At 42.0% G+C, this 26,707-nt stretch overlaps 2 protein-coding genes across 5 annotated transcripts in view; both read left to right on the top strand.

The window, feature by feature from the left end:
* The window catches only part of nhsa (Nance-Horan syndrome a (congenital cataracts and dental anomalies)), a 93,095-nt gene extending 81,522 nt beyond the window's left edge, over window positions 1–11,573 (top strand). For 2 of the 3 annotated variants that reach the window (XM_036540991.1, XM_036540992.1), the window contains exons 5-10: window positions 829–873; window positions 4,461–4,656; window positions 5,590–5,721; window positions 6,116–9,157; window positions 10,094–10,220; window positions 10,356–11,573. In XM_036540991.1, the coding sequence (XP_036396884.1) occupies window positions 829–873; window positions 4,461–4,656; window positions 5,590–5,721; window positions 6,116–9,157; window positions 10,094–10,220; window positions 10,356–10,974 (4,161 nt within the window). In that variant the 3' untranslated portion in view covers window positions 10,975–11,573. Of the gene's footprint in view, window positions 1–828; window positions 874–1,734; window positions 1,798–4,460; window positions 4,657–5,589; window positions 5,722–6,115; window positions 9,158–10,093; window positions 10,221–10,355 lie in introns of all 3 variants that reach the window. The other variant, XM_036540993.1, reaches the window with a different exon arrangement.
* A 7,538-nt stretch (window positions 11,574–19,111) lies between these two features.
* On the top strand, window positions 19,112–26,584 carry zgc:113423 (uncharacterized protein LOC569178 homolog). 2 transcript variants are annotated; one of them, XM_036541233.1, is made up of 12 exons: window positions 19,112–19,213; window positions 20,793–20,957; window positions 21,152–21,276; window positions 21,459–21,539; window positions 21,952–22,023; window positions 22,145–22,249; window positions 22,681–23,041; window positions 23,272–23,484; window positions 23,901–24,022; window positions 24,155–24,392; window positions 25,286–25,489; window positions 26,179–26,584. In XM_036541233.1, exons 1-12 carry the CDS (start codon window positions 19,201–19,203, stop codon window positions 26,319–26,321), a joined length of 1,842 nt encoding a protein of 613 aa, XP_036397126.1. In that variant the 5' UTR covers window positions 19,112–19,200; the 3' UTR covers window positions 26,322–26,584. The 2 variants fall into 2 exon arrangements, with proteins under 2 accessions (XP_036397126.1, XP_036397127.1); XM_036541234.1 differs by having other exon boundaries at window positions 21,955–22,023.
* Window positions 26,585–26,707: the final 123 nt, after the last annotated feature.

The raw sequence follows: 26,707 nt of genomic DNA on the forward strand, positions 1-26,707 counted from the left end.
GGTGATTCATCATACAGAATCTTAGAGTTCTTAATATTAGTCCCTCTGGTTTAGATAACTTTTGTCATATTTAGCCAATAACAACATATGTACATTGTAGCAAAATAACAGGCAAGGAAAACAGTAACATTTGGACTGAATACCTCTAAGTGTGTGTGCCTGTGGCCAATGTAAATGGAGGTGAAGTCATTCCATTAAAAATAAATCATGCAATTTAAGTTGATCCGTTTAAGAGTTGGGTGATCAGATTTTGAACACATTCAAGGAGGCAAAGGAACAGTGATGTGTGTTCATAGTGGGCCTCATAAGATATTGATGGTGACAGTGAAGCTGGTTGTGTGTTCCTGTCTCATTCCCCTGACTGGTTTACGGGAACAGGGGCCATGTTTGAAAAGCTGCCTGCAAGAGAAAGCTGCCTGTCGCCAAGAGTTCAATTTTCAGCATTCAGCTTTGTTGCCTTTCGCACATACTGTCAAACCAACACACCGCACTACATGCACCACCACCAAATTGACTGGTTTACAGGGTCCAGGCTGCAGGCAATGAGAAATTATTAGGCAATCCACCAGGCACAAATATATACTACAGTATGTGTTTTAGGAAAGTACATTTGTAATTTGTTCCAAAATGCATGTCTATTTATTTATTTATTTATGCCTGAGAAGGACATTCAAGTAATAAGAGATAAAACTGCTGTATCTTTTGATCATCATAAGCCACTTGAATGTTTTCATATGAATCTGATCTCTCAGTGTTGATACTTAATTGCCAGTTCGCTAAGCGGCTCTCTGTTGTCCTGACTCCCTGTGTTTTCCTCCTGGGCTGCAGGAGAGGCCTGTTAGGGATGTAGAGCCTCAGCAAACACAGAGAAAGGTAAACGGCTGTCATCAATCACACAAGTGTTTGAGTTCACCTGGCATTGCCTCACATCCCTTTGTCTCAGTGGTGTTGTGGTTCCTCTCATATGTAATGGCTGCTGCATCCATGCTTTTTCAACCAATCATCTGTTACATGTTTCAAAACAAGAAGTGATAAGGCTGCTCTTCTGCCACTGAGATTATATTGTGCGCACAGAGGATTCCGAAGGGAAGGATCTAAGTAGAAATCACTGTTTTTACCATTGCATTTTTATGAATGTTTTTTCTTACAGGAAGGGGTCATGCTAACTTTTGTTTCTCTCCAGCAATGAACTGTTTATTTTCTTTGTGTTTTTAACTATTGATTACCTTCTATCTTGAAATGATTGTAAATTGACTCTTAAGATGAAAGAGATGTAGAATGACTGATCTGAGATCAGGGGTTCTACAACTGGGATGACTCTCCACTCCATCTCCACTGTTCCTCTAACCTCAGGTCTGCTTCAAACCTGACAGCTTGGCATCCTGACAAGGCCAGCATCATTGTCTGCATAATGCACTAAGGAGTCATTGTCTTTATTCCAGCACTGATGTTAACGTGCCAAGGGGTTTTTTTAGCAGGATACAATGTAACGGCTTGTCTGCAGATGCGAAGGCATTGTTCAGCAAATTCTGATGAGGGCACCCCTCGTCCAGTTCTACCTTACCCCTGTCCCACTAGCAGCAAACTTTTTTTTTCCCTTGGTGTTGGTAATTTGAACCAGCTTTTTGATATGATTTCAGTCTCAGTTCCATTATTTTCACATTATTAAACCTGTTGTCTTTTTTCGTTGCTGTTGCTTTATTTGGTTTATGTTTTCCTTTTTTGTGTTTGTAGTCCGAGAGAACCCGCTCCTCTTCCCCCACTGAATGCTGCCACTTTACCCCCTGGAGCAGAAAGGTATTTGCCCACACCCCCCCACCCCTCCCCCTGCTTTGGCGGTACATAACACTGTGTGAAACTGACTGTGGTTCTCCTCCTTCAGTTGCCTGGACTGTAGCTGCATTGCCAGTTGTAACCTTTGCTTTCTCTTCTAAACTTTGCTGTTACTAATTGTGCTTAACTGCATCTCTGTCTACAGTCTAGCAAGTACATTGAGGCTTCAGCTATGAACTGTGGGGATAACGCATGCATATGAGTACTGAATGTAATGAGTAATGAGTACTGAATGTAAATGTAAATGTTACAATGGGTATAAAAAGTCAACTGAAATTCTTCTACTGCAATACAGTTGTTTTTTTTTCCCCAGCGGTGTTCATGTGAATTTATTTCATATTTATTATTAATCATTCCTTAATTATTAATTGGCCAACATGATGATGGCATTATCTGTTGTAACCCTTTCATCCCAAGTTTTACTTCAACTAGTGACATTTTACATTTACATTTATTTATTTGGCAACGCAACAACGCAAGCAAAAAGCCATATGAGGAGTCAAAAAGCCATATAGTAGTATACTATAGGAGTTTGCCTTTTGTGCAATGTGCTAAAAAAAAAAATACTTTGTTGAAAAAAGGAACAACCAATATATCTAACCTGTGTTCAATCAACATTTTATCATTCGTTTGAATACTAGACAATCTGATTCTATCTCTAGACAGCCATGATGTCCCCTCTCCTAATTTTACAAGTAAAGCTGTTATCACCTAAAAGCATTCTGGCTTTCTGGGCTCCTGTGTGACTTTACAGACTTAATGAATGGCATTCTTTGGCCAGGATAGCTGTCCTTTATCTGATCAAAATAGCTCCTGGCAGGAAGCCAATGACAAAATCACAAACACCAGTGTGATTCTCTCTCTCTTTCTCTCCCTTTGCTGTTTCTCCCCTCCACTCCTCCTCCTCCTCCCCTTCTTTCTGTACCTTCTCACCCCATTCCGCATAACCTTAACCAAATGTACCATTGCTATTCTGAAGATGCATCGGATGAGTGCCCTCTCAGATTTTTGCATCCATAAAACTTTCTTTTCCTACTAGGAGAGTCTCCTTGGAAACTGAATCCTTTTGTGACATGTGTTTTGTCACGGCTTTGCTTGTCTGCTGGGAAATGGAATACAAAAGGCTGTAGGGTTCTAAATTTGAGCTCACTTCAGGCTTGGGGTGGTGGGGACAGGTTCCGCTTGTTGCACTGCCGTAGGTTTATGTGCATTTCAGTCATAGGTTTACGTGTATTTTCATCATGGTTTTATGTTCAATTCAGTCATAGGTTTATGTGCATTTGCATCGTAGCTTTATGTGCTTTTCAGTCATAGCTTTACATGCATTTCGGTCATTCTTTTATGTGCATGTCATTTTTTGTAGACATGGAAAGGTAAGTGCGCTTTTTTGGAATAATGCATTATCAGAGGGTCAACAGTCAGTGAGCAATTGTTATGCAATGCTGCTGAATAGTTGCTGGTTATTGCTGTTCTGTCTCCTCAAATCTGTCGTAGGAAAGATAGGGTGTGCAAAAGGGATTTTTAGGGGGGATGAAACAGTTACACAATGCAGTCACATAACTGGTGACATACTGTCTGCATGCAAATGGTGCAATTAAGACACACAGCCATACACTGTGCAATTATTGTTAAATTTGCCTTTTTTCTTTGCATGAACACATGCCTTTTGTGTATTTGTAATTGAAATGTTTGTGTGTTAAGCAAATGCATGCACTATATAGTGCTACCGTGAAGGTGATAAGCACTGCAGAGGGAGAGTGTGATGTTAAGTTGAATGCAGCATTTATACCCTTATAACATGACAAGCTACAAGTACACCAGGTATTTCATCCTTGCCACCTGTGAAGATTCTAATTTGTTTAAGTGGAGTTCAAGTTACAGATTACTGGAATTTCCGCACTGCTTTTACATGCTGTATACATTACATTTTCTGCTGTATATATTTACATGTAAATATTGATGTCATTCAGTTGTGGAACTGACTCCAGCTACTTTCACTGTAATACTTGATTGAATTTATAATTGTGTCTCAGAGATTTAGCATTCAGCATTGTGTTGGTGGACGTCAAATGACTGATGCGACATACTGTAGTTATGAACATGGCAGGTTTGATATTTTAAAATGTAAATAATTGCTGATTACACAACTGTAATGTTTTAAGGAGCTTTGTCTAACTATATTCCATAGAGAATATTTTGTGTTATTCCACCTCTCAGAATGCTTACTGTTTGCCTCTTGCTGTATGCTTGTTTACTTAACTGACTCGATTTTTTTAAACCTTTCATTTTCCTTTCTTTCAAATGATGTGATTTGTTGTATGAAAATGGCACAGTATGCAATGGGAATGTCTCATTAATTTATGGAACAAGAAGTCCAAGTCAGCATGCTTTACTAACTGCGTTATTAACCTCCTAAAGATTATAATACAGCACTGTATGAACTGCACTGTTCTTTTGAATTCAACATTTCATTCAATGTGTATGTCAATGTAATCTGCCATTTGTAATTTAACTTGTCATTTGCTGTATATCATCTGTTTCTCCACAGCTTCTTGTTCATACACATCAGCATAAACAGTAACACTAATCACATGGATCTAACAGCATTAATGTCCCGTCTGTTCTAGGCCGCCCCTCAAACAGACCCTGACACAGAAGTGGTGACACTAGGTCATAGGCCCAAGTGTCCCGTGCCTAATATCCCCTCCACCCTGGACAAGCAGACTAACTGGTCCAAAGCGCTCCCCCTCCCCACCCCAGAGGAGAGAATGAAAACTGAGTCCCAAGTGATTGCCTCCTGCATCATTCCCATTAACGTCACTGGTAAACTGACTGCCTTTTCACTCTTTTCCTCCTCCTTTACTTGTTTATTTTGTTACTCATAAAAAATAAAGAACACCAGTTGAGGATATAAATAGAGATATTTCTGTATAATGAATAAGAGATAATTCCAATTTACAAGGAAGTTGTGCTACATAGTGAGGTCCAGGAACAAATCTAAGCACTGGATGAAATTATGGTACTCAGAATTTATGGAGCACCCAAGCTACCTTTCAGGTATATAATTTCCGATGTACAACATATAAAACTGTTCATTTTGTTGTGCATTTCACTTGAAATCATAAAGCGAACCTTCCTTGTCCGTGCACTGAAATAGCTATTTATCGTTTTGGGAGGTTGCTTTCAGCATCCCTCAGCATACCATGTGTTACATGTCTGTTCACTGTGCCCGTGTTATGCATGTGGCTATGTTTCCTAGTTCTGCAGAATTTGTTTTTGTGAGATGACCAGGCAGTGGCCACTATGACACTTCTCTGCCCCCACTGTGTTTATTTCCTCATACAAGACAATGGTGCTCTCTGGTGGTCAGCAGTACAGTAGCCGCTGAGGTGCTGACTGAAATTTAGGCTTTAATACTGACCCAGTAAAAATGGTATAAATACATGATGCTTTCTTTACCTGCCATTATACAAGCTTCAGATGTCTGTGTCTGATTTTACCAGTTTTGCCTATGTTCTGGACTATCTTGTGAAGGAAAAAAAAACAGTCAAATCAATCAATCAATCAATCAATGTTGTAGTTTCTTTAGAAAACAATTAAACATTTTTTCCCAACCAGTAACTGACAAGTATTTATTGAAAAGAATTAAGGTGTGATGGAATTAGAATTAAGGCTTTCTCAGGGGCCTGAATGGGAGGACAGGGGGTGAGTTTGCAGTCGCATCAGAGTCTCTCTCACATGCCGTCTGGCTTGCAGGGGTTGGATTTGACAGAGAGGCCAGTGTCCGCTGCTCGCTTGTTCATTCTCAGTCGGTGCTTCAGAGACGGCGGAAGCTGAGAAGACGAAAAACCATCTCTGGTATTCCCAGAAGAGTGCAGCAAGACTTAGGTACACTGCTAAATTTTCTACTGTACTAGGTCATAACTGAACTAATGTTGCTAGCTGTGGGTTAGGTATCTGTGGACCAGCTACACGGCTGCTTCACATAGTATTTGTGTGTTATTTGGTCACATTTTAAAAGTTGGCACAAAACTGAAATTGTATTTCTGAGAGATATTAATAATATCAATAATGTTTACATTAAGTGTGTAAATAGTGTAATTGGTAATCAGTTTTCTGATAGTCCCGTTTCATTTTTTTCCTTTACAGTATCTATATATTATAACTATATATTTTAATGACATTATTGATCTATGAAAGTCATTAATTGAAAAGCATTTCTGTGAACCAAATGATACGTCTTTATGTGTTTATTTATTTTTAAATGACATTTATCCCGCAGACTCTGACGAATCTCCAGTGGCAAGAGAAAGGAATGTGATTGTACACACCAATCCTGACTTTTCCTTGGGCCATAAGGAGCTTTCACTCAGTGGCCGTCTGAACACTAAGGACTCTGGGTGCCAGACAGAGGACTTCCTGATCACTGCTCCCTCACGAAGGCGAATCCGAGCCCAGAGGGGCCAGGGTATCCCAGCCTCACTCTCCCACTCCACTGGCAACATCACTTCTCTGCCAGACAGTTCTGATGCCATGTTTGCCGCCGCCGTCGGAGGCCGCCTGCGCTCCCGCAGCCTGCCCCGTGAAGGGGGCCGGCTCGTAGACGAGGACCCCGACGACAGTGACGAGGACGACGAAGAGCTGTCCCCCTACGAGGCAGAGGAGTTCCTTCCAGGCCCCGGAGGGGAGCGGATCCTGAAGGACGAAGAGGAGAGCACGGACGACCAGGCCGCGCCAGATCATGAGCTGGTCGGCCTGAAGTGCAAGCAGCACGCTAGCAGCCCAGACCACGCCTGGGCTGAGAGGGGGCGGTCCCGGCTGCCTCGAAAAGCCGACATGGGCAGCTGTGAGATCTCCTCCAGCTCTGATACCTTCAGCAGCCCCATCCATTCTGTATCCACCACAGGAGTGCTGGGCACGCAGGTAGACCACAAGGAGGACCATCAGTCCTCCAGTGGGAACTGGAGTGGGAGCAGCTCGACATGCCCTTCCCAGACATCGGAGACCATTCCACCTGCTGCCTCCCCTCCACTGACTGGATCTTCACACTGTGATTCAGAGCTGTCGCTCAACACAGCTCCTCATACCAGCGACGACCCCACTGGCTTTACAATTGACCCTTACCAGGCTGAGACCGACCGTCCACAGGTTCGAGGACACAGGGCAAGCTCCTTTACCTCCACTGTGACCGATCTACTGGACGATCCAAACATCAGCACTGCAAGCGAAGGTGAATGGAACTACCTGCACCATCAGCACAACAAGTCCTGCCACCAGGACTTCAGCCCACCACACACCAGAGAAGATGAGGGTGGCCTGGAGTGTCCCAGCTTCACAAGCATGGCCACATATGAGAGCTTCACAGATAAGCCACCATCTGAGAAGGCAGACTCCAGCTCACACTACTCCATAGACACAGAAGGCTACTATACCTCCATGCACTTTGACTGTGGTCTCAAAGGTAGCAGAAGCTACCTCTATAACTATGCAGCCACGGACTCTGACTGTGGCCAGTGCATAAATGTTGCACCTCGCATGGGCAGATACCGTCAGCCAGATTACAGAGATCACATGACACTGGGAAGACATTGTCTTTCCCTGAAAAAACCAAAGGTGAAGCCAGCCCCACCAAAACGTAGTTCGTCGTTGAAGAAATCAAGCAGTGGCACAAACGTTCCTGATAAGAACGAACCAAAGATAAATAGCGGGCAGCACCTGCCATTGTCTTCCAGGGAAATTAAGCTGCAGCTGGATTTGGCTGGATCCCCAGGTCAGCTGGAGAACCCGAGTTTAGATGAGGAGCCAGTGCAGGCCTGGGGTGTGGAGACTGCTGATGAGATGACTGACTCAAATCTGTTCGGTTCCACAGATACACACTCCTTTAAGGACGAAGGTGCTGTACAGTCAGACTATGCAGATCTTTGGCTTCTCAATGACTTGAAATCCAATGATCCTTACCGATCATTGTCCAACTCCAGCACTGCTACGGGTACAACTGTCATCGAATGCATCAAGTCACCGGAGAGCTCAGAATCACAGACCTCCCAGTCGGGATCCAGAGCCACCACGCCTTCTCTTCCTTCTGTGGAAAATGAGTTCAAGTTAGCCTCCCCAGAGAAGCTAGCAGGCTTAGCATCACCCTCCAGTGGTTACTCCAGCCAGTCAGAAACACCGACATCTTCCTTCCCCTCCGCTTTCTTCCCAGGGCCTTTATCCCCAACAAGTGGCAAAAGGAAGCCCAAAGTCCCTGAGAGAAAGTCCTCTCTCTCTTCCCTACAGCAGCAGGTCACCTCCAGGGAAGGAGTTGCCTCGTCCAAGAAAGACCTTGAGCTACCAATTATACCTCCAACCCATCTCGACCTAAGTGCTCTTCACAATGTTATCAGCAAGCCTTCAGCCCACAGAAACCAGATGCACATACTTCATCAGAACAAGCAGAAAGCAGCAGCAGCAGCAGAAGCCCATGCAGCGGCCACTGTAGCAAATCCTGAAGCTCCTGGCTCAGCACCCATGGCCATCACACCCACTGTGCTTCGCTCTGTCCGGTTGCGATCCATCAGCAAGCCCAGTGAAGCAGGCCAGGACCAGCCCAGTGCCGATCCTGCCACGAGGCCCAAGTGTCCCACCACAGCTGTCGTCACCCAACTCTCCAGTAACAAATCACCAGAGTCCAAGAAACCTGCAGGCCACAGATCCCAGGATCCCGCTTCTCAGGAGTACTGTGAAACACTGTTTCCCCAAGGTGACGGACTCACCACAAGGGATATAGCATATCAGGAGAGTTCAAGGCACAGGCCGGACAGACACGGTCCAGGACCCTTTTGGGCTATGACGGCATTCAGAATGCCCTCAGACTCGATGACCGTGGAAGAAGACTTGTCGCCAAGACCACCTCTGCACACTGAGGTTCAATGCCCTGGAAACGAGCTTCACAGAGGCCCAGATTGTGGAGTGTTGACAGAAGATGCAACATGCCTCAAAGAGGAGGTGGAACAAAAGCAAAGCACTTTGAGTGACAGCCTGGAGAAGGAGTGCAGTCAACCACCTGAGCTGGAAACTGATGTCTCCATGTTGTGTCTGACAAAAGTAGGTTCCCCCCCTGCTCAAAGCAGTGTAGCAAAGACGTCTAACACGGGACCGAACAGCAGTCTTGACAAAGTGCCTGTAATTACGAATCAATCAGAAACATTGCAAGCTTATACAATCAGCAATGCAGGTAGCAGAGAGGAAGAATATGAGACATCAGGGGTTCCTACCAGAAGTGCCTCACAGGAAAGCCAGGAAGAAGGATCAACACCAGACACAGAGGATTACTTCAGCAAAGGTGGGGAGCTACTTTCCTCATTTTGCATATATCACTTAGCATTTATCACATCACACTTTCCGTTATTGTGACAAAGATGCCATTAGTTTATTTTCAGTGAATTTGACTCATAAACTTCTTCCTTTGGTGTCAGGGAAATTGTGTTGTCTTTACTATTGCACTAAGACAAAGTCATATTAGCAAGATATTATCAAAATCTGAAGCAAATCTGACATGTGTTAGATAACATCTGCTTGACAAGCTAACCATTTACTACTCTTTATACTTTACTAATATGTACTAATATGTGGTATCTTTGTCAGTAGCAAAAAGGTTAACACATTGACTGTAGCAAATAATTAGCTAGTCATGTTGAATGTCTCAAAGAACAGTTCAAACAATCATCAGCCTGACTGACAGAGATAATGTGAGTTGCTAGGCTATTATTACCCCTCAGCCTTGGTTTTAAGGGCTGAAAATTGTGAATGGCCCCTTGTTTCATTGAGTGTTATTAAAGTCCTAAATTTTAGAAAGTAATGGCAAGTTCTATGTATTATCATTAAAATGCACTATGCCAAAATTCCTACAAGAACAGGATACATCCATGCATTTTATTCTGATTTAGCATCAGAACACAGATGTGTTTTGAGTTTGTCAGTGCACTGGGGCTACCGCACAATCAGTAGACTGGGACTGGGCAATGTGAAGAGACTATTAAACACTGCAAGATGATATAAAATTGAATGACGTCAGCCTTTCATCTTTCAAAAACATTTTTGCTGCAATTCCATTTCTTGGCTACACATTGCAGGAAAAATACTGTCAATAATTTTCAATCCTGTAGTAGTGGTTAATATTGAAGATAAAGATATTTAAATTGAACTGATTTTAGCAAATAAGTAGGGCTCTACTATATCAATAAATATTTCAATGCTTTTTACCTCTTCTGTCTTCCAGAGTCAACTCCCAGTGACAGCTCACTCACCTCTCCTTTAACTGATGAGACAAAAACTGAGGATGACAGCGTCTTCCTGTCACCTAATAAGCTGCGCACAACTGAGGACCTGTTTGCTATGATTCACAGGTAAGCTGGTTCCTCTGTTCTGTTATTATTGTCAAGTCAAACTACTTCAGGTAGCAATGTAATATAAACCATTACTTTCAAATGTCATTCATCGGAATGCTATTCATTCAACACCAATGGGTTTTACTGTCGTAGATCCAAAAGGAAAGTGCTGGGCAGAAAGGACTCGGGCGAGTTGATTGTGAGGAACCGGCTGAGTGCTGCATCAGGAAGTACCCCACCTACTGCCCCGGCAACCTTGCCAAGCACCCCTCTGACCCCAGGCACCCCAACCAGCTCCCAGCGAGCTCCGGGGCCCATTTACAGAAGCGCCAAAAAGTCCAGCACCTCCAACGAGGAGTTCAAGCTGCTGCTGCTGAAGAAGGGCAGCCGCACCGATTCCAGCTACCGCATGTCAGCCACTGAGATCCTGAAAAGCCCCATTACGCCCAAGGCTCCGGGGGACCTGGCAGCCGGCGAAGTGCCCCGGCAAACTGAGGAGCTGCTGTCCCCCCTGCAGCAGTCCCCATCGGGCATGGAGAGCCTCCCCGGCCCCTTCCCAAAGGCTAACACAGAGGGCTTCTCCCCAAAACTCTTCTCCATGTCTGCCTCCTCCCGGCAGGGGCGATCGCGGATCCCGCCGGCGGCCAACAGTAGCCGCTACAGCACGCGTAGCAGGCTTTACACGGCACCCATGCAGGCCATCTCTGAGGGCGAGACGGAGAACTCGGACGGCAGCCCACACGACGACCGCTCCTCGCAGGGCTCCTCCTAGAACAGGCGCGGGTCTTCTTCTTTTATTATAAAATGAAAAAAAAAGAGAGAAAAACACAAAAAACCCACACAAATGAAAAACCTATGGATCGGAGACAGTGGTGTCATTGGAATTGTTGTTACCTATTTTTAAAATGTGTTTGACAAGAGAAACAAGAAAAATAAGAAGCACATTTTGCTTAATTTGTATACATTTTTGTAACAAAGGGGGAAACACAGGAGCAAATCACTTACACTAAATCAAGGAGATAGCTGGCCGATGTCTCATTGTATTATTCATTGGATTTGCCATTACCATTTTTCATTCATATGTGTTTTCTTTGAAAGGCTTTTGTCCTTTTAGGGAAATATATGATTCATCACTGTCTAATATCTTCGTAATGAAATGAGCACGTTTAAAACTCTTAAGTCAGAGGACGGGGGATCATATCCAGATTTAATGCTTGCAATGTCAGAATGAAATTGTATAAGCTATACATTTTTGGGTGTTACAACAGTCATGACAGAGGGCTATGTTACTTTAAGAGAACCTTGTGGTAGCCTTGCAAAAAGCCAGATAGGCAAACACGTGGTTATGTATATATATTAGGGATGGGCATTGCCAGCCATTGTTATTCTTGACTACATGGTAGTAAAAATGAGTGAGTACACTTCTAAAGAGAAAAAAAATAGTAACAATAATGATTAAATTTGGCTACAAAAAATTCCAGAAACATACTAATTGTAAACATAACTATTAATGAGAAACACTTATATGCTTACAAGTTATACTCAGTACAAATGTGCTTCACTCAGAATCATTCCTCTAACAAATATATTTATATTCTGTTTTAATTACCATTTAAATCATGCTTGTGGCCACACTAAATATAAACAGGAAAATTTTGGGTTATTCAAATTAAATGTTCAAAATTAAAGTAATTTAAATGCATAGAATACCTTTTACATGGAAATGCAGCAATCTCTCTCTCTGACAGAAAGCAATTTCCCATGGGTTGAACATGACAAAATCTGAAAAGTCTGTGACGCATCACATTGATTGCTGTTTGAAGTTCCAAACAACATTCAATGAAAAACAAAACCGACACATTAAATCTAAAAAAACTGTAAGGGATATAGTAAGGGACAACAGTGTTTAACTTAATACATATGGATGTGCCAGGAGACACCTTCCCAAAGAAGGCTTCCAAAATGACTGCATTACAAGGCTCCTTGCTGCCTGATGAAATAAATGTTGGCAAGATATATAATACCTGCTAATGGAGAACATGCATCTGCAGAGATAAAACCACTGGAGAGTCTGCCTGGAAATATCAGAATCATTTTAACTGAATTGGGGCAAGCTGAAACACTATGCTAAAGCCCTCACCTTCAGTGAAATTTTTATTGCCAGCATATCATTGGCAGTCATTATAACAGACTCATTGGTTTTTCTTTAACTGAGCAAGGTTACATCGCTGAGTGGCTCTCCCACTGAAAGCTCTGGTAGTTTCTTCAGTTGTGTGTGGAGGAATGGTGATGTCATAAGCCGGCTGTTTTGTGGCATGTCGGCTTTGAATTCCAAATTTTATGCACTGTTACTGTTTCTAGTATTTTATCAAAATATCTTGTGTAGTGGTATTTGCTGGTCTATTGCACCACCATATGTCAAGCAAGTAAGCAGTATTTTTAATGCTGGAATTCTTCAGTATTCAGGTCGCCCACCCTTACTATACTAGAGAGAGAAAAGAGAGAAAGTACTGTAGAAAAATGTTCTGTAAACACCAGGGCTCCAGGCAGTGACATAAGAAGGGAAACATAATTGTGGTATCTGTCACACTGACCTGTCTATGTCAGGCATACCAGGGACAATCTTAAACTGTGGCCTTTCTGTACAGGAGGACTTAGCATACAGGGGATTTGATATTCTACATAGCTATACAGGTGTTTCTGAATATCATCAATAATTACTAATGAGTCATGTTCCTTCATTACAAGGGGGCCATTTAACTGGCTGGAAGTTTAAAATTGTGCTTTCTTTATTGCCACTTCCAACTCCTTTGCACTTGATCTAAACTCCTCGAGTATCCCTTGGCAAGATCTTATATTATAAATTCCATTAGCTATGTATACATATAATGAATACAAAATATGAAAATATATCAGGAGATCAATATACATTTAAATGATACAAGCTTGTATGGTAGTAAAAACAAATATTTCTCTACATTGACACATGAAGATGAAGCCTAGCATTTACTGTTGACAGGGTGGACAACTTCCAGTTGTGTAGTAGCTTGGAAACCCCAAAACAGTTTATAGTCAAAGCAAATCCACTGTTGTAAGTGCAAGTTTTAGTTCAGCTTCCTTTTAGTATGACTCAAGGAGCAAACATGGAGCCTATGCTAGTAGTGTCTAAGGTTCAGGAGAGCCTTAACTATTTTCTTAACAAAGATATTAGAATTTGCAAAGGCTAACACTGCTGATCAGCGTTACTAGCTAGATGTTTTATGAGTGCTTGGGGAAAACTAGAGAACCATGAAATGACCCAATGTATTCTGTGAATACCTCTGTGATGATAAATCACTTAATCTGGAACTAGTGGTGTTCACTTTCAGGTGAATCTAATTCTTGGCAATGATAATTGATATATGAAAATAGCAGACATTCAGAGAAAGCAGACAGAATTGCAGGATTATCACTGTGCAGGCAAGGGGTAAAAAGCTGTGAAGACACTAGATTTTAAATTTATTGAACCCAGTAATGGACAGCAGTATATGCTGTGACCAGCACGTGGTGAGGTGTGTTCAATTTCCATTTTATGTTTACAATTCTTTTTATCAACAGCATGCAATAAAAGATAAACTATAGAGCTTTGAAAATGAAATGTAAGAGAAAGAATATAGTTGTTTTCAAATCACTTGAATTTGTATCGGTATGTTCAATATCTTAACAAAGGTTGATATTTTTAATTAACTGTAATCTGTTTAGTGAATTAACGTGACAATCTTTTATGGGATATTTTTAGGAATATGAGGGAAGTGGTATGTGGCGGAGTGGGAGGAATGGAATGGGCCAAGTCTCAAGTTTGAGGCAATGGTGGAGTCTGGGGGAAATAAAAAGTATCAAGGAGGGTGAGCGTACAATGGAAGTGGATGAAGAGAAAGAGAGGAGTAAAGAGGACATTTTGTAGCTTGTGTTGACTTTGATGTGGATATGAAATGTGGAAAGGGGAAAGTGGAAAGTGCTGCTGAGGAACAGAAGATAAGTGTCAGTTTGGAGTGGCATCGAACTTTTATCCTTTTTCTGAGACCCGCAATGGTTGCCATTCGGTAGCTATAGCATCGCTCTGAATTTATTCTCAGTTGAAGTCCAACAGCAAAATCCATCAACCAGTACTTTACAGAGCCATTTCCTGGGACTAACGTGTGGTGTTCTGCAGGAGTGGATTTATGGCTGAGAGTTCGAGATGCCATGTATGTCTTGGCTGCGCTTTGTAGTCATTTTAGATTTTTTTTTCCTTGACATATAATGTAGCTGTCATTTATAGGGTCTAATTGTGGTAAAGCAAAATAGGCAGAGGTTTGATTTCAGAACCTATTACAGGGAGCAAGGTCAGGGAGAAAATGGTATTTACAGTGTAATGGTACAAGTTGCAAAATCGCCTGCTGTTAATTACATAAGCCTCTAGATTATTTTCATTTCTTTCAACTGAATTAATGTGTTTTAGGAGAATGACCTGTTATGTCACAGCTGGCTTCTCTTCATCTTCTTTACACATAACAAAACATTGAAGTTAAATTTGCTCATTTATTTTTATTACTCATAAAACTCTTGAAGACACATTGGCATAATGAGAGAACATTTTGAGAATTTACCTAGTCTCTTACTAGTATTTGGCAAATAACTATAGACCTAGTAAATCTATAAAGCTCTTTATATGAGATTACAACATTTAAAGAAAAATCACCGAAGATATTTTAATGACAAGATATTTTATCCAGAGACTTATTTTGTTTATGAAGATTATCTAGTAAGAATGATAATAATGATAATAAAGCTTTATTTAAATTGACACTGGTTGAGCAGATGTCATATCAGAGAGCATATCACCCTTATGAAAGAAAAACTGACTGATATGAACCGCTCAGAGATGATGTGAACTTACTGTCCTGTCACCTAAGCTACAATGAATATGATACAATATGAAATCAAACTTTAGTAACTCTAGAAGTGCTCTGAATCTCAAATGCGTGCAGCTACACTTCACTTTGTTGCCATTTAGGACCAATAATACATTGCTCATATCAGACATTTGTCACACTTTCATGTGTCTGTTCTCTTCAGAGCACAGCTAGTGTTCAGTGGAATCCTTGAACAAATATTACGTTTAGAGGTGCTACATGAACTCACTTACTCACTAGTGACATAATGAAATTACAGTACTAATGTAGCCATATTTTCTCCACAGATGTATCAAACAACACAAAAGTAGTACACCAACTGTTCAGACCTAATAATAAAAACACTAAGGGATTGTATATCTGTGTCCCTTTATCGCTATATCTCAACACCACTACAGAAAGCTGAGAAAAGGTTCGCATTGAGAAAAAGCTCTTCATCTTAGGACTGTTGTTAATTGCCTCCTTTTAACAGGGTACACAATGGGAAAGGATTCTGTGAACTATCTGCAGCGTTTAAAAAAAAAAAAAGAAAAAAAAATCTACACATTTGCACTGATATAGTGGTTTGTGAAATTTCCTCATTTTTTTCTTGCTGTACCTGAAGTTATTTATATTTATGTAGAATTTCTTTAAGACTGTTTGAGTTTCCATTAATGATTCTACATGGTTCGTAAATAAAGTGGGTTGGGATAGGGGGTGGGGGGGTCTTTAAGAAATGCTTTTGCCAAAAAAGTTTCTGATGTGTACAGGTATAAGCAACATTAAAAGGTTTTTGGTTACTTGTGTAAAAAATAATAAAACAAACAGACAAAAAAAGAGGTTACAGTGTAACTGGTTCGGTACTAGATGCATTTCATTCAGGCTGAAAGCTACAAGTTAATGGACATGCATCGGTTTTGTATTTTTGTACAAATTTGTAAATAGGACCTTTTTAAATTGTTGCAAAGATGTTTCTTTTGTAAAATGTTTTCAAGGTTTACATTAATTCCAAGCCTTTGTATATTTTTGAGCTGTGCAACACTTTAAGTCTTGTATTTATTTTTTAGTAAACATTGTGAAAATTCCATGGTAAATCTTCTTGAAACCATCTGCCAGGGCATCTGGCTGCTTTGTAATTGTGCATAGAAAGGCCAATAAATGTGACTGCATTGAAAAAAAAAAACCTAACTGTGTGATCATCACATAAATAAATATTGTGTCACTTTATGATGTTATTCCTCAGATTCTTTCAAGGGAGTTATCTACTTTAGTAGCAGTCTTGGGGTGGTGGCAAAAGGAGGCTGTGAGAAACTGAGAATCCATACCATATAACCTTGCCTTGAGTAGGCTTGGAGTAAAAAAAAAAAAGAAAAGCTGGCACAAAGCTCATATATGAGAAGCAAAGCTCATATTCCTCTCACTGGCTTACTACTGACAAAACATTCTAGAGAACAAGTCAAAGGAGGCATTTATATCTTGTATCTACCTCAAGGATCCCAATGTTTCTTGGTAAAATACTGAAACCATGATCCTAAACCAGCATTCTTATTTGACATTATTTTGGGCATGACTGAGGCTATTTCTATACCAGCTCACCCAAAAGAATTTCTTGAAAGCAGGTAGGATGAGAAATTGGATTAGATGAAAAGTGCAGCTTCATAAGAACAACCCATGGGTACCTGATGAGTTGCAGTGTTCCTAAGAGTGGCAAAATGAGCAAGCCCCATTGAGGCTTTTTGTTTTTTTTTTTGCACCTATTATCACCCATTTTTTGAAATCGCTCCAACTCTGCTTATAGTAGCAGTGTTGCTGTTGTTACCACCAGTGGTCAAGCTAGATGTGCAATTACCAGCCCTAGTTGTTAAGCTAACTAGCTCTTTGCTGTCAGCCCAACTAGCATTGATAGTCACACCAGCTACAATCTTGCTATCGGTATGCTTACCATTTATAGCTAAGCAACTGGTAGTGGGTGGTACACTCACCTTCCCTGGGCTTGAGCCAAATCATTCTCTGGAATCAATTTCCAGGCAGTGTTTGCATGCCTCTATTGTATGACAACTTGACAGTGTGTCTGCATTTCCATCCAACTGTCCTTTTCTGTGTGCACTTTTTAAGTGAAAGGCCTGTAGTTGTTCCATTTAACTAGCTATTTGCCACTCCGATTCTTAAAAGTCAAGCCAGCACAATGATGCATGATGGGTCATAAGGCATCAAGAAGGGCTATACAAGTAAGTGTGGAAGTCTCAGACTGTACTGACCACTGCCAGTTGCTGCCTCTTGGTAACATAATAGGCCCTGACCAGAGGAGTGCTTTGATAAGTGTTCCCTGTTTCCATCTCAAGACTAATCTGAGAGAGGACTTCTCTCATACCATATCCATGCGCCAAATGAACTGAAGAGTGATGGTGAGGCTGACAGGGAGGCTAATCACTGATGAGTTACATTAGTTCAAGGGCTTGGATCAGCCTGGACCAGAAATATACCTCCCAGTTGTTGGTACCATATTACTGGCTAAGTCTGTTGAGAGCTACAGGGAGGCTGTGTGGACCTAGGGCTAAGGAATCCCTGACACTCCAGACAGACATGTCTTCTCCCCTTAACGGCCTGCTCTGCTTCCAGAAGCCGCCAATAGAGCGAACATTTGAGCCATTTCACCTGCTGTTTTGGACCAGTAGGGTTCATCTAGGTTCCAACAGCCAGGATGGCATTCTACACATCCCATTGGCGGCGACGGAAGGACATATTCCTTAGTCAGCTGCTTAAAGGGTTGGGTGACCCCACTGCCAGCTAGTTGCCATGCTAGGGTATCAAGTGCCATCCACTCCTTATGCTACAGCATCAATTCTAAATTGATCTTTAAGGAGTATCGTGTGTTGAATATCTAGAAAGACAGCATTGTATTCATCCATCCTACAATCATGTTCTGCAATTAAGAACTAGCATAACATCCAACAACCAAAGTAGTCACCCAGTGTACAAACCACAAAGTAGGCTAATAAGTTCTGTGAATGGGTGTGTCTGCTGCAGTCCTGCTCTCTGACAAAAAGCAAACCGGCTGCAGCTATCCATGTTTTTGATACAGTATATTTAGCCAGCATGTATACATATTAAGACATCAATTTATGACATCCATATTGTTATCAGGTTACCTAGCTGAGTATTTGACAGTTAACTGGCTTGCTTGCTATACTACAATGTTACCCTATTGTTCCTAACTATTGTTGGGTTGATGCATTTATGTTACATATCTACTGTAGCAAGGCAGTTAATTGAATGCATTGTCTTTGACTGGCATTATTCTTCTCTAAACATACAGTAAGTCACAATAAAAGTACATTGAAAACAATGACATTTTAGATATAATTCTTTTTTTTCCAGACTGCTTTCTTATTTATTTCCAAAATTGAGGTTCACACATAATAACAAAAATATCTGCCAACACCACTTCAACGGCTAATATCATGCAACGATTTTGATTTTTGTGATACAATTTAACTCTCAATGTTGCTCGCTGCCTAAATTAACTATGGTTGCTTTTTGATATATATTTAGTCTATCTTGTCATGATAGTGTTGTATGAAAACATCTGCCAAGTAAATGACAAATATAATAGCATCTCTAGTTAAGCAGGCATGTCACCCAATCATTGCTTTCTAAATTAAAAGACAAATATAACATTACCTCACCTGAAATATTGTATAATGGCATTTATGATGGGTGATGGAAACACTGAACACATTAGTCCTGTTCAGGGGGGTAGCGGCTCATGACAACGCATTAACACTAAGGTGAGATGTCTCCAGTTTCATACCATGCACGGACATTCCGTTGGTTACAATGGGATAGGTGGATCAAAAGAACGTTGCGTGTATTGAAAACGCTGTCAGAACGTCTGCTCCTATGCTTTGCTGGACATTGTAAACAGAGAACGCCTCTCAGGATTCCAAGTGCAATAGGCCTAATGCGCAGACGCAGAACGTGCGTGCGGAACGGGAGGAGTCTGTCACGGGATCACTGGAACAGCCCCACGGACCCACTTGACTTGATTGTGAAAGGAAACAACAAAGAACTGGCGAACAACGGTCATGTCAACAAACGGTACGAGCGCCCAGTGTTGTTTTTTTTGGCGTTTTAGTTTGCGTGCAATGGTGTAAATTCGCGCAAGATAATCGGCGCGTTGTGTCTGTTATTGTGTGGGGGGAGAAAGCGTTTTGTGACGTCCTTTAGCTTTTCTGATAACGTTATGTGGCGCGTTACACCGTTCCATATGCATAGAGCTTGCTGGATTACATTGACAGCTAGCTTGCAAAAGCGTTGGGGGAACTAGTTACCCAGTTACAGTTCGCAGGGGTATGCAAACTTGGAAAGAACCCATGCACACTGATGTATGCAGCTAGCGAAGTGTATTTTGTGCTGAATACATCTCTGGTGTGATAATATTTCGTGAAAAGAGACAAATATACAACAGCTAGCTCGCTTGGTACTAAGCCACACTGTTGATTACAAATTAAATAATATACATGTTCGGTGCATGTAATTTGCAGGCTAACGTTAGCTATCAAACAAGCTGTAGGAACGTTCTCGACGTTCCACGTTCAGTAGGTCTAACTGGCTGCAGCACCTTGAACGTTCCACTTCCGTCACCGAGTAATTGTGGAACGAAATGTAGGTACATGCATTTTCGTAACCGATACTAACAAGGGACTGCCCACATTGGTTCATAACATATATGATCTCCGGTGTTCTGTCTCTGTTTAATATATATTTTTATGCATCATAAAATCAACATCATAATCTATCCTCCCGCTACCTGCTGTTCTGCTAGGCTTGTGCCAGCGTCATGACTGCGCAGCCCTTTGTTCGAGTGACGTTGAGCGTTGTCATCAGCAAACCCACCTATATCCTATTTCATAATAATTTTTTCTCTTCATCGTCAAATTTGTATTGTTATATAAACCGAACCGCCACAATCTACGGATATACACCAAGACGCGGATTTTAAAGATTTAAAGTCTAAACAAATAAACTCCAGCGTTTGCTGTCGATTTGTCTGTAGCCTATTCCAAATCCAATAGTTAAACTGTTAAATTCTATACACCTGTTAGATACTATAATAATGTAGATGGTGTTCTCCGGAGAGCTTATTTATTTTAATGAGGGAGCTGTCTTAAAAACCTGCCACTCTTTTAGGCACTTATGGAAAATGACCAGTTTATAGTTAAATTCACTTGGGTGGGTCCGGGGGGCGTGTCCGCTATCTGAATGGAACACACGAAACAGAGGCGAATTAGGAACATTTTAACTGACATCAGATGTGAAATACTAAGCTTCTGATTACTCGCTGTAAATGTAAAAATGTTATGCTTTAATCTTAACAGGATTGTGCAGAGCAAATTAAGACTGTTCACAAATACATAGATTTTAATCCAGAAAATACATGGGTTATTTGTTGGAGTATATGTAACCAGTTTCACCGATACAATGCGAGTTGTCCTCGTTTCAGTCTGCAGATTTAATAGATAATTGAATTGAAAAGTGTAATATTTATCTTGTATGGAGAATGTAAGCATCCATGTGACAGATAACTAGGCTGCTCTCTTTGGAGTACTGGAAGCTGCCATTAAATTGAATATTGAGTAATGTAGGGTATGCTTTGAGTTTGTATGTTTTATTTTAGACCCAGTTCCTGTGAGGATTAAAGTTGAGGAGGACTATGATCAGATCCTGGTGGAAGACCAACAGAGCCGCATTGTCACAGAAGAACCATGTGATATTGCAAGTGGCCGGGACCCATTTTGCCGCACAGACGTCCCTAAGCCCCTCAATATGCAGATGACATATGGTGAGTTTCCAGCAGTAGAGTAAAAACTAAATATATGCATCCCCTTCATAAAAATTCAACGAGATTATGTCCTTTGTTAAATTCACACATTCTGATCGGTGCACACACCATCTGTTTAAACCAGCAGAAGTTTAGAACTGCGTTGAGATCCAGTTGAGACATTTGATTACATTGGTTTCTCTGATTAACAAAAGATGGCCTATGTGACTCAGTGGAGCCAGTGTCCAAACCAGAAGGACGACACAGCATGCCAGAGATGGAGGGAAGAGGTTATAGCCCCAGGAGATGGAGAGGCTCTGGGTCACTAAGTGGCAGCGTGGTAGGTACAGCTGGAGGAGCTCTGTGAATCTGGGTCACTTTTTGATGTTCCCCTTTCTTCTGTAGTTGCAGTGCCGCCACATTGTTGATTTCCTCCATTTTAAGATGTCACATAAAGTAAAAACAGAAAAGTAGTTTTTGGGCCATTTCATCTGTATTTAGTGGATTTCACTGTCACTCCAGGTCTCAGAGATGGAGGAGGAGCCTCAGATGGAGGATGTTTCAGGTGCTGAGATGGAGTATGACTGCCTGCCCCAGTATGAGGTCAGTATTAGCTCCTCTGTCACCAGTCCCATTGCATTACAGCATGTTTACTAAGCAGATGCTTTTATCCAGACTGTTTTGTACAATTAACATTTCATCCATTTATACCACTTGATATTTTCATTATCATACCAAAAGGCACAAGGTTACAAACAGCTGTGTCCCAGCTTGGAGTAAATCTGGCAACCTGCAGGTTACATGGCCTGCTGTGTACCCCAGCAAAATCCCTAATTACATTTTTGGTAATATTAATATATCTGAAATTTTAAAGTGTAGACGCAGTTTAATTTCAAAACAGTGGATCTGCAATATTTGTGTAATACAGGTTAAAGTTAATCGTGCAATTTTGACCCTTTGATGTGGGATAAATGCAGGCACTTTGCTTCAAAGTGAAGAGATTTCTTTTGTGTAGCAGGCAGGTGCAGAGGAATTATACAGCATTGACCACCAAAGGACACTGGGAGAAATACTAACCTACTGCCAGGTAGGTCCCTTCAACCTCTTCAGAAGTGTTTGCATTGTTTTGAGGGGACATACTATGTGATGCTAGCAGTGCGCAAAGTTTTGACACAGAAACTCAACTTTTTTTATGGTCTATTGTTCAGGTCATGTATGAGGCCATCCAGAAACTTGACCAGAAGTTTGATCAGCTTCAAGCCAAAGTAACCAATGTGCAAGCCGTGCACCTGAGTCCTGCACTCTTCCCACAGGTATGGACTGGCTGAAACATCCCATCTCTCTGGGCAAAACGAAGAATTCAGGTGAAAAAACAATCCGCAGAATGAATTGGGTATCTGTCAATGTTCCTAGGATGGTAGAGTAACACGTCACCCAAGTAAAACCCAATCATTAGTAAGATTTGTCAGGCCTGTTGATTTGGTAAACCTAAATTCTGCTTTCCATGGGGTTCAATTTCACATATGTTTTATTTTTCAAGGAGCATTAAAATTACATTCAAAGCTTCTTTTAGATACAATATTAATTGTAAGATATACCATTGACCTTCTAACAGAAGACATCCCTATGTGGTATGGTGTGGTCAGAGAAGAATACCTGGATTCATTGAACATTGAATTCAGTGTTTACTTTGACTAGCACATGAACGCAACTGACGAAATAATCCCTGTCTTTGATGTTCCAGAAGGCCCAGCTACTGAACACTGGCGGAATGCAGCATGGCTCCTCGGTGTCAGACTCTGGGCTGCCGATGCCCCAGCTGGTCCGTGTGTGCTCCCCTCCGCCTCCTCTCCAGGGGGAGGGGAAGAAGCCTCCTCCCCTTTCTCCTGCCCCAGGGGTCCCGAGCCCCCCACAGCTCGCGCCCCAGGGACAGCCCAGCCAGCTGGCCCAGAGCATAGTGAGAGCCCACCTCACTACCCAGCCGTTGCCCCCTGGTAAGGCCACCACCGAGACCCTGAAGAGGAGCGCTCCATCTGCTGGGGGCTCTGTGGCCAAAACCGCGCGTAAGAGTCTGCTCACCACCAGCCCCAGCTCACATAAGACAGGTACTGACAACACGTCTATCTAAATACATGACAGTGTGAAAGAAGTAGTGTATAATAGTATTACGGGTTGGGAAAAGGAGAGTGAACAAGCTGTAGGTTGAGTGACCAGTGCACTGTGTATTTGATAGTGCTGTTGCCTCTCGCAAAAGGCATGTGAGGTAATGGCGGATTTGTGCAGAATAGAATAAGAGATGAAGGTGTTTGCCCTGTTTCTGATGCCTGTCCCACAGTGCCTTTGGAGTGGTTAGGGGACCCCAAGCGAAAGGTGAAGATCCCCAGTAGCGCTCTGCAGAAGGCGGTGGCTCTGAAGAGCCCGCGGAGTGTCGTCCGTTCCCTGCTGCGCAGCGTCTTCCCCCTGGAGACCCTCACCTCCAGCAATATCATGGGCGACTCTGTCCGTGGCCTGAAGAAACTGGACCCCAACAAGATCGCCGCCATGAGAGGTAATTGGGGAGAGTGCGCAAAACACTCTACATCTTCACATCCATGTTTCCCCACATGGTATCAAGATAGAACTGGTGTGAAGCCACAATATTAAGGGAAACCACAGTGATTGTCTGCAAAGTGTATTCATTCAGCTCTAATTTGAGCGAATAATTTACAGAAAAATAATTTGTAAAGGAGTTGAAGTGTACTGTGGTGATGTGATGGACAGTTTCATCAACAAGCATTCACATTTCTATTTCACTTTTTCCAGAAGTGTCTCTTGACCGCCTTTTTGTGGGGAATAATTTTCCAGTGTTTCGCTCAGAGTTTTGTGTTTTTTTTTGATGCTCTCTGGAAAAGAGAGTCTGTGCAGCACTTCATGCAAATGTTCTTGTAAAATATGCTACTACAGATTTTGATTACTATTTTCCAGAGTGGCTTGCTAAAACATTTCCCACGTTTGACCTGAAAGAAAATGGAAAAGACTGGAAAACTTGTGTTTCCATCATAAACTCCACAGCCAGATATCTTCGCTTTGAAGCCAAAAAACACAAGGTCAGCGACACCACAGAAATGCTTGTCACTACGTCTTTGCAAATTTTACCGTGAAAAAGTTATTTTCCATTCGTGACCACTTCTAACTGATCTGATCACTCTCTCCCATCCTGTCTTGTTCTTGAAAAGTAGAAGGGCCAGAACGAAAATGGGAAAGAGCCAGCACCAGATGAGGACAGTGACCCTGACCCTGCGGCTGCGAGTGCCACAGCGGAGATCGATGTGGAGCTATCAGACAGCGAGGGAGATGTTCCTTCCACTTCCCGCAGGACCAAGACCACAACCAGCTCCATCAGCAAGCAGGAGGCAGCAGAAAACAGCTCTGGGCCCATTGAAGAGAGTGAGGAGGCCAACAAAGATGATGTGTATGGTATGTCTTTATCCTTAAAAATAATTATACAACGTACTCCCCTTACGAGAATCACTTCTCTCCAACTGAGATAATTTGACACCCTGAGGCTGTTGATGCTTGAAAGCAGATTTACAAATAAGTGGATAAACTGGACCTAAGAAAAGCAGACTTGTTTTACTTAATTGATGTCTGTGGCTAGCTGTCAAGTTCTTAAAACATGGAAGAAAGTGTATTTACATGTACAGTATTTTTATACAATCCTGTGTTAAATATTATGATCCAGGTTAATTAATGTGACCATGCTGTGAGGCTAGCTGTCAGTAGTTCATAGTTCACAATGAGATGTGTAAATAGTAACAAACCTGTAGCTACAACAAGGTCCAATATGCAAATTGCTGTCTAGATCACAGTAAGTTCAAGTCAACTATAAACTGTTTTTATGCTAGTATTTGCATGGGGGCCAGTCTGAGAGGTAACATTAACTTCACGTTCAAGGCACAAAGGAGACCTGAGAGCCCTGAAGTGAGCCTCATTTCTCATGTTTCCAAAATCAGGGTGAAAAGGAGGGGTGGGGGGATGGGAATGAAACAACAACAAAATATAAGAGCGGACAGGTGGCAGCATGTGACATTGAGTTAAGGTCTAGATTTTCTGTTCCTTACTAAAATGATTTTGACTCTACTCATAAGTAGAATTATTGTTACTTTATAACTATTAGGGAGTATGACCAGCCCATGAATGTATCACCAGTCGATAAACTTCATTAGACCTTTGGTTTGCCTGTGTACTAAAAATCCAGTTAAGATATGGAAGCTGGGATGAAACAGGTAGAATACTCCTCTGAAGTGATGTCTAATCTCAGGATTGAGTGATACATGGTTCTAACTGGAACATTTGCTCCTTGACCACAGAATATCTGGGGCCGCCCAGCAGACAAGTAAAGGTGCCGCGGTATGCAATGTTCACAGCCCGCTTGCGTGCCCGCCCTGAGCTTGTCGCACGCTACCTCATCAAGTACCTCTTCCCTGAGCATGTGCTGGTCAAGAGCAATGTGTATGGAAACCGAGAGCATGGCATCCAAGCCCTGGACCAGAACAAGATCAGCGCGCTCAGAGGTAAGGTGGAACCCTGCATTTTGCGTGTTTGCTTTTCTGAATTACCTTGAAATTACTTTTACCCGTTTTTAAATTCTGTATTCTCACAGTATTATTGTTCTGCTGACCATTTTCAATTTGTGACCATTCTCATGTCTCCCCACATCATCTGGGTTTGGGTTTGTTAGGTTTTGTGTATGGTAGTACAATGTAGGTATTTAACTCCGAAGTGTAACGGCAATAAATGCTTTGTGTCAGCGATGTCAGCACTGCTTTGCTCTTGGTGATCTTGTCCCTACTGAACATGGGAACATCGCTGCTAAATAATTATGAGACAGTGTCAAAAACTAAGTATATCAAGGATATACTGAGTGCATTTTTACTATTTCTCCATGAGAGATGGTCTCTGACTTAATGTAGGAAATGAAAACCAGCCAAATCTCTGATGAGCTATCTTTTATCATTCTGGAAAAGGGCTGTATGGAAGAAAGAAAATATTTTCAACTGGAGATGCATTTAGAAATGGAATAGTACTTTTTGTACTTAATACCTTAAAACTAGAAATTGCATCTCAGAAAGAATCTCATTCCCATTTGGGTCAATATGAATTCCATTAATCCTGTTAACATTCACAGGTTGCTGTGCGTTTAAAATTAAATGCAGCGTTAACACGTGAATGTAAAACCCTGACCTCCCCCGTGTCCTTTCAGAACACTTGAAGGAGCGTTTCCCCTGGCTGCTTCTGGAGGAGAGCGGCCAGGACTGGAAGGCTTGCGTGGGAGCCATCAACAGCACCATCCGCAAGTTCAGACATGAACTGAAGAAGGGGAAGAGCCGAAAGAAACGCCGCTGAGACCGCGCGCGGAGACCCGAGACGCAGGGCGGCCTGCGCAGCGTCAGCCAGCGCTGACAGTGATGAGATGAGCACTGTGAACCGGCCGAGGCCGGGCAGATCCACTTCAGCACTGCGTTTACTCGACTAAACTTGAGACCAGCTCCAAGAGCTGCAAAACCTAGCACTTCTTCCTTCCCACAGGACCCTTTCAAATACAGTGTAGAAGGAGATGACTGAGGTCTGTGTGGGAGATCGCCGGACTGTTTCTAACCATTCCCATTGCCCACGTCATTTGTTTAATTAGATGATTTCAGATGCAATTAATTTCAGCGAAGAGACAAAAAGTAGTGTGAGATATAGGAAATCCTATTATTTCAATGTAGAACTGTCCCAACATTTCCAAT

This window comes from Megalops cyprinoides, chromosome 11 (assembly GCF_013368585.1).
Source record: "Megalops cyprinoides isolate fMegCyp1 chromosome 11, fMegCyp1.pri, whole genome shotgun sequence".
NCBI lineage: Eukaryota > Metazoa > Chordata > Actinopteri > Elopiformes > Megalopidae > Megalops > Megalops cyprinoides.

Coding starts and splice junctions, on each gene's coding strand:
- zgc:113423 (XM_036541233.1), top strand. Junction 20,958..21,151: donor CAATATGCAGATGACATATG/GTGAGTTTCCAG, acceptor GATTAACAAAAG/ATGGCCTATGTGACTCAGTG. Junction 24,393..25,285: donor CAACAAAGATGATGTGTATG/GTATGTCTTTAT, acceptor CCTTGACCACAG/AATATCTGGGGCCGCCCAGC.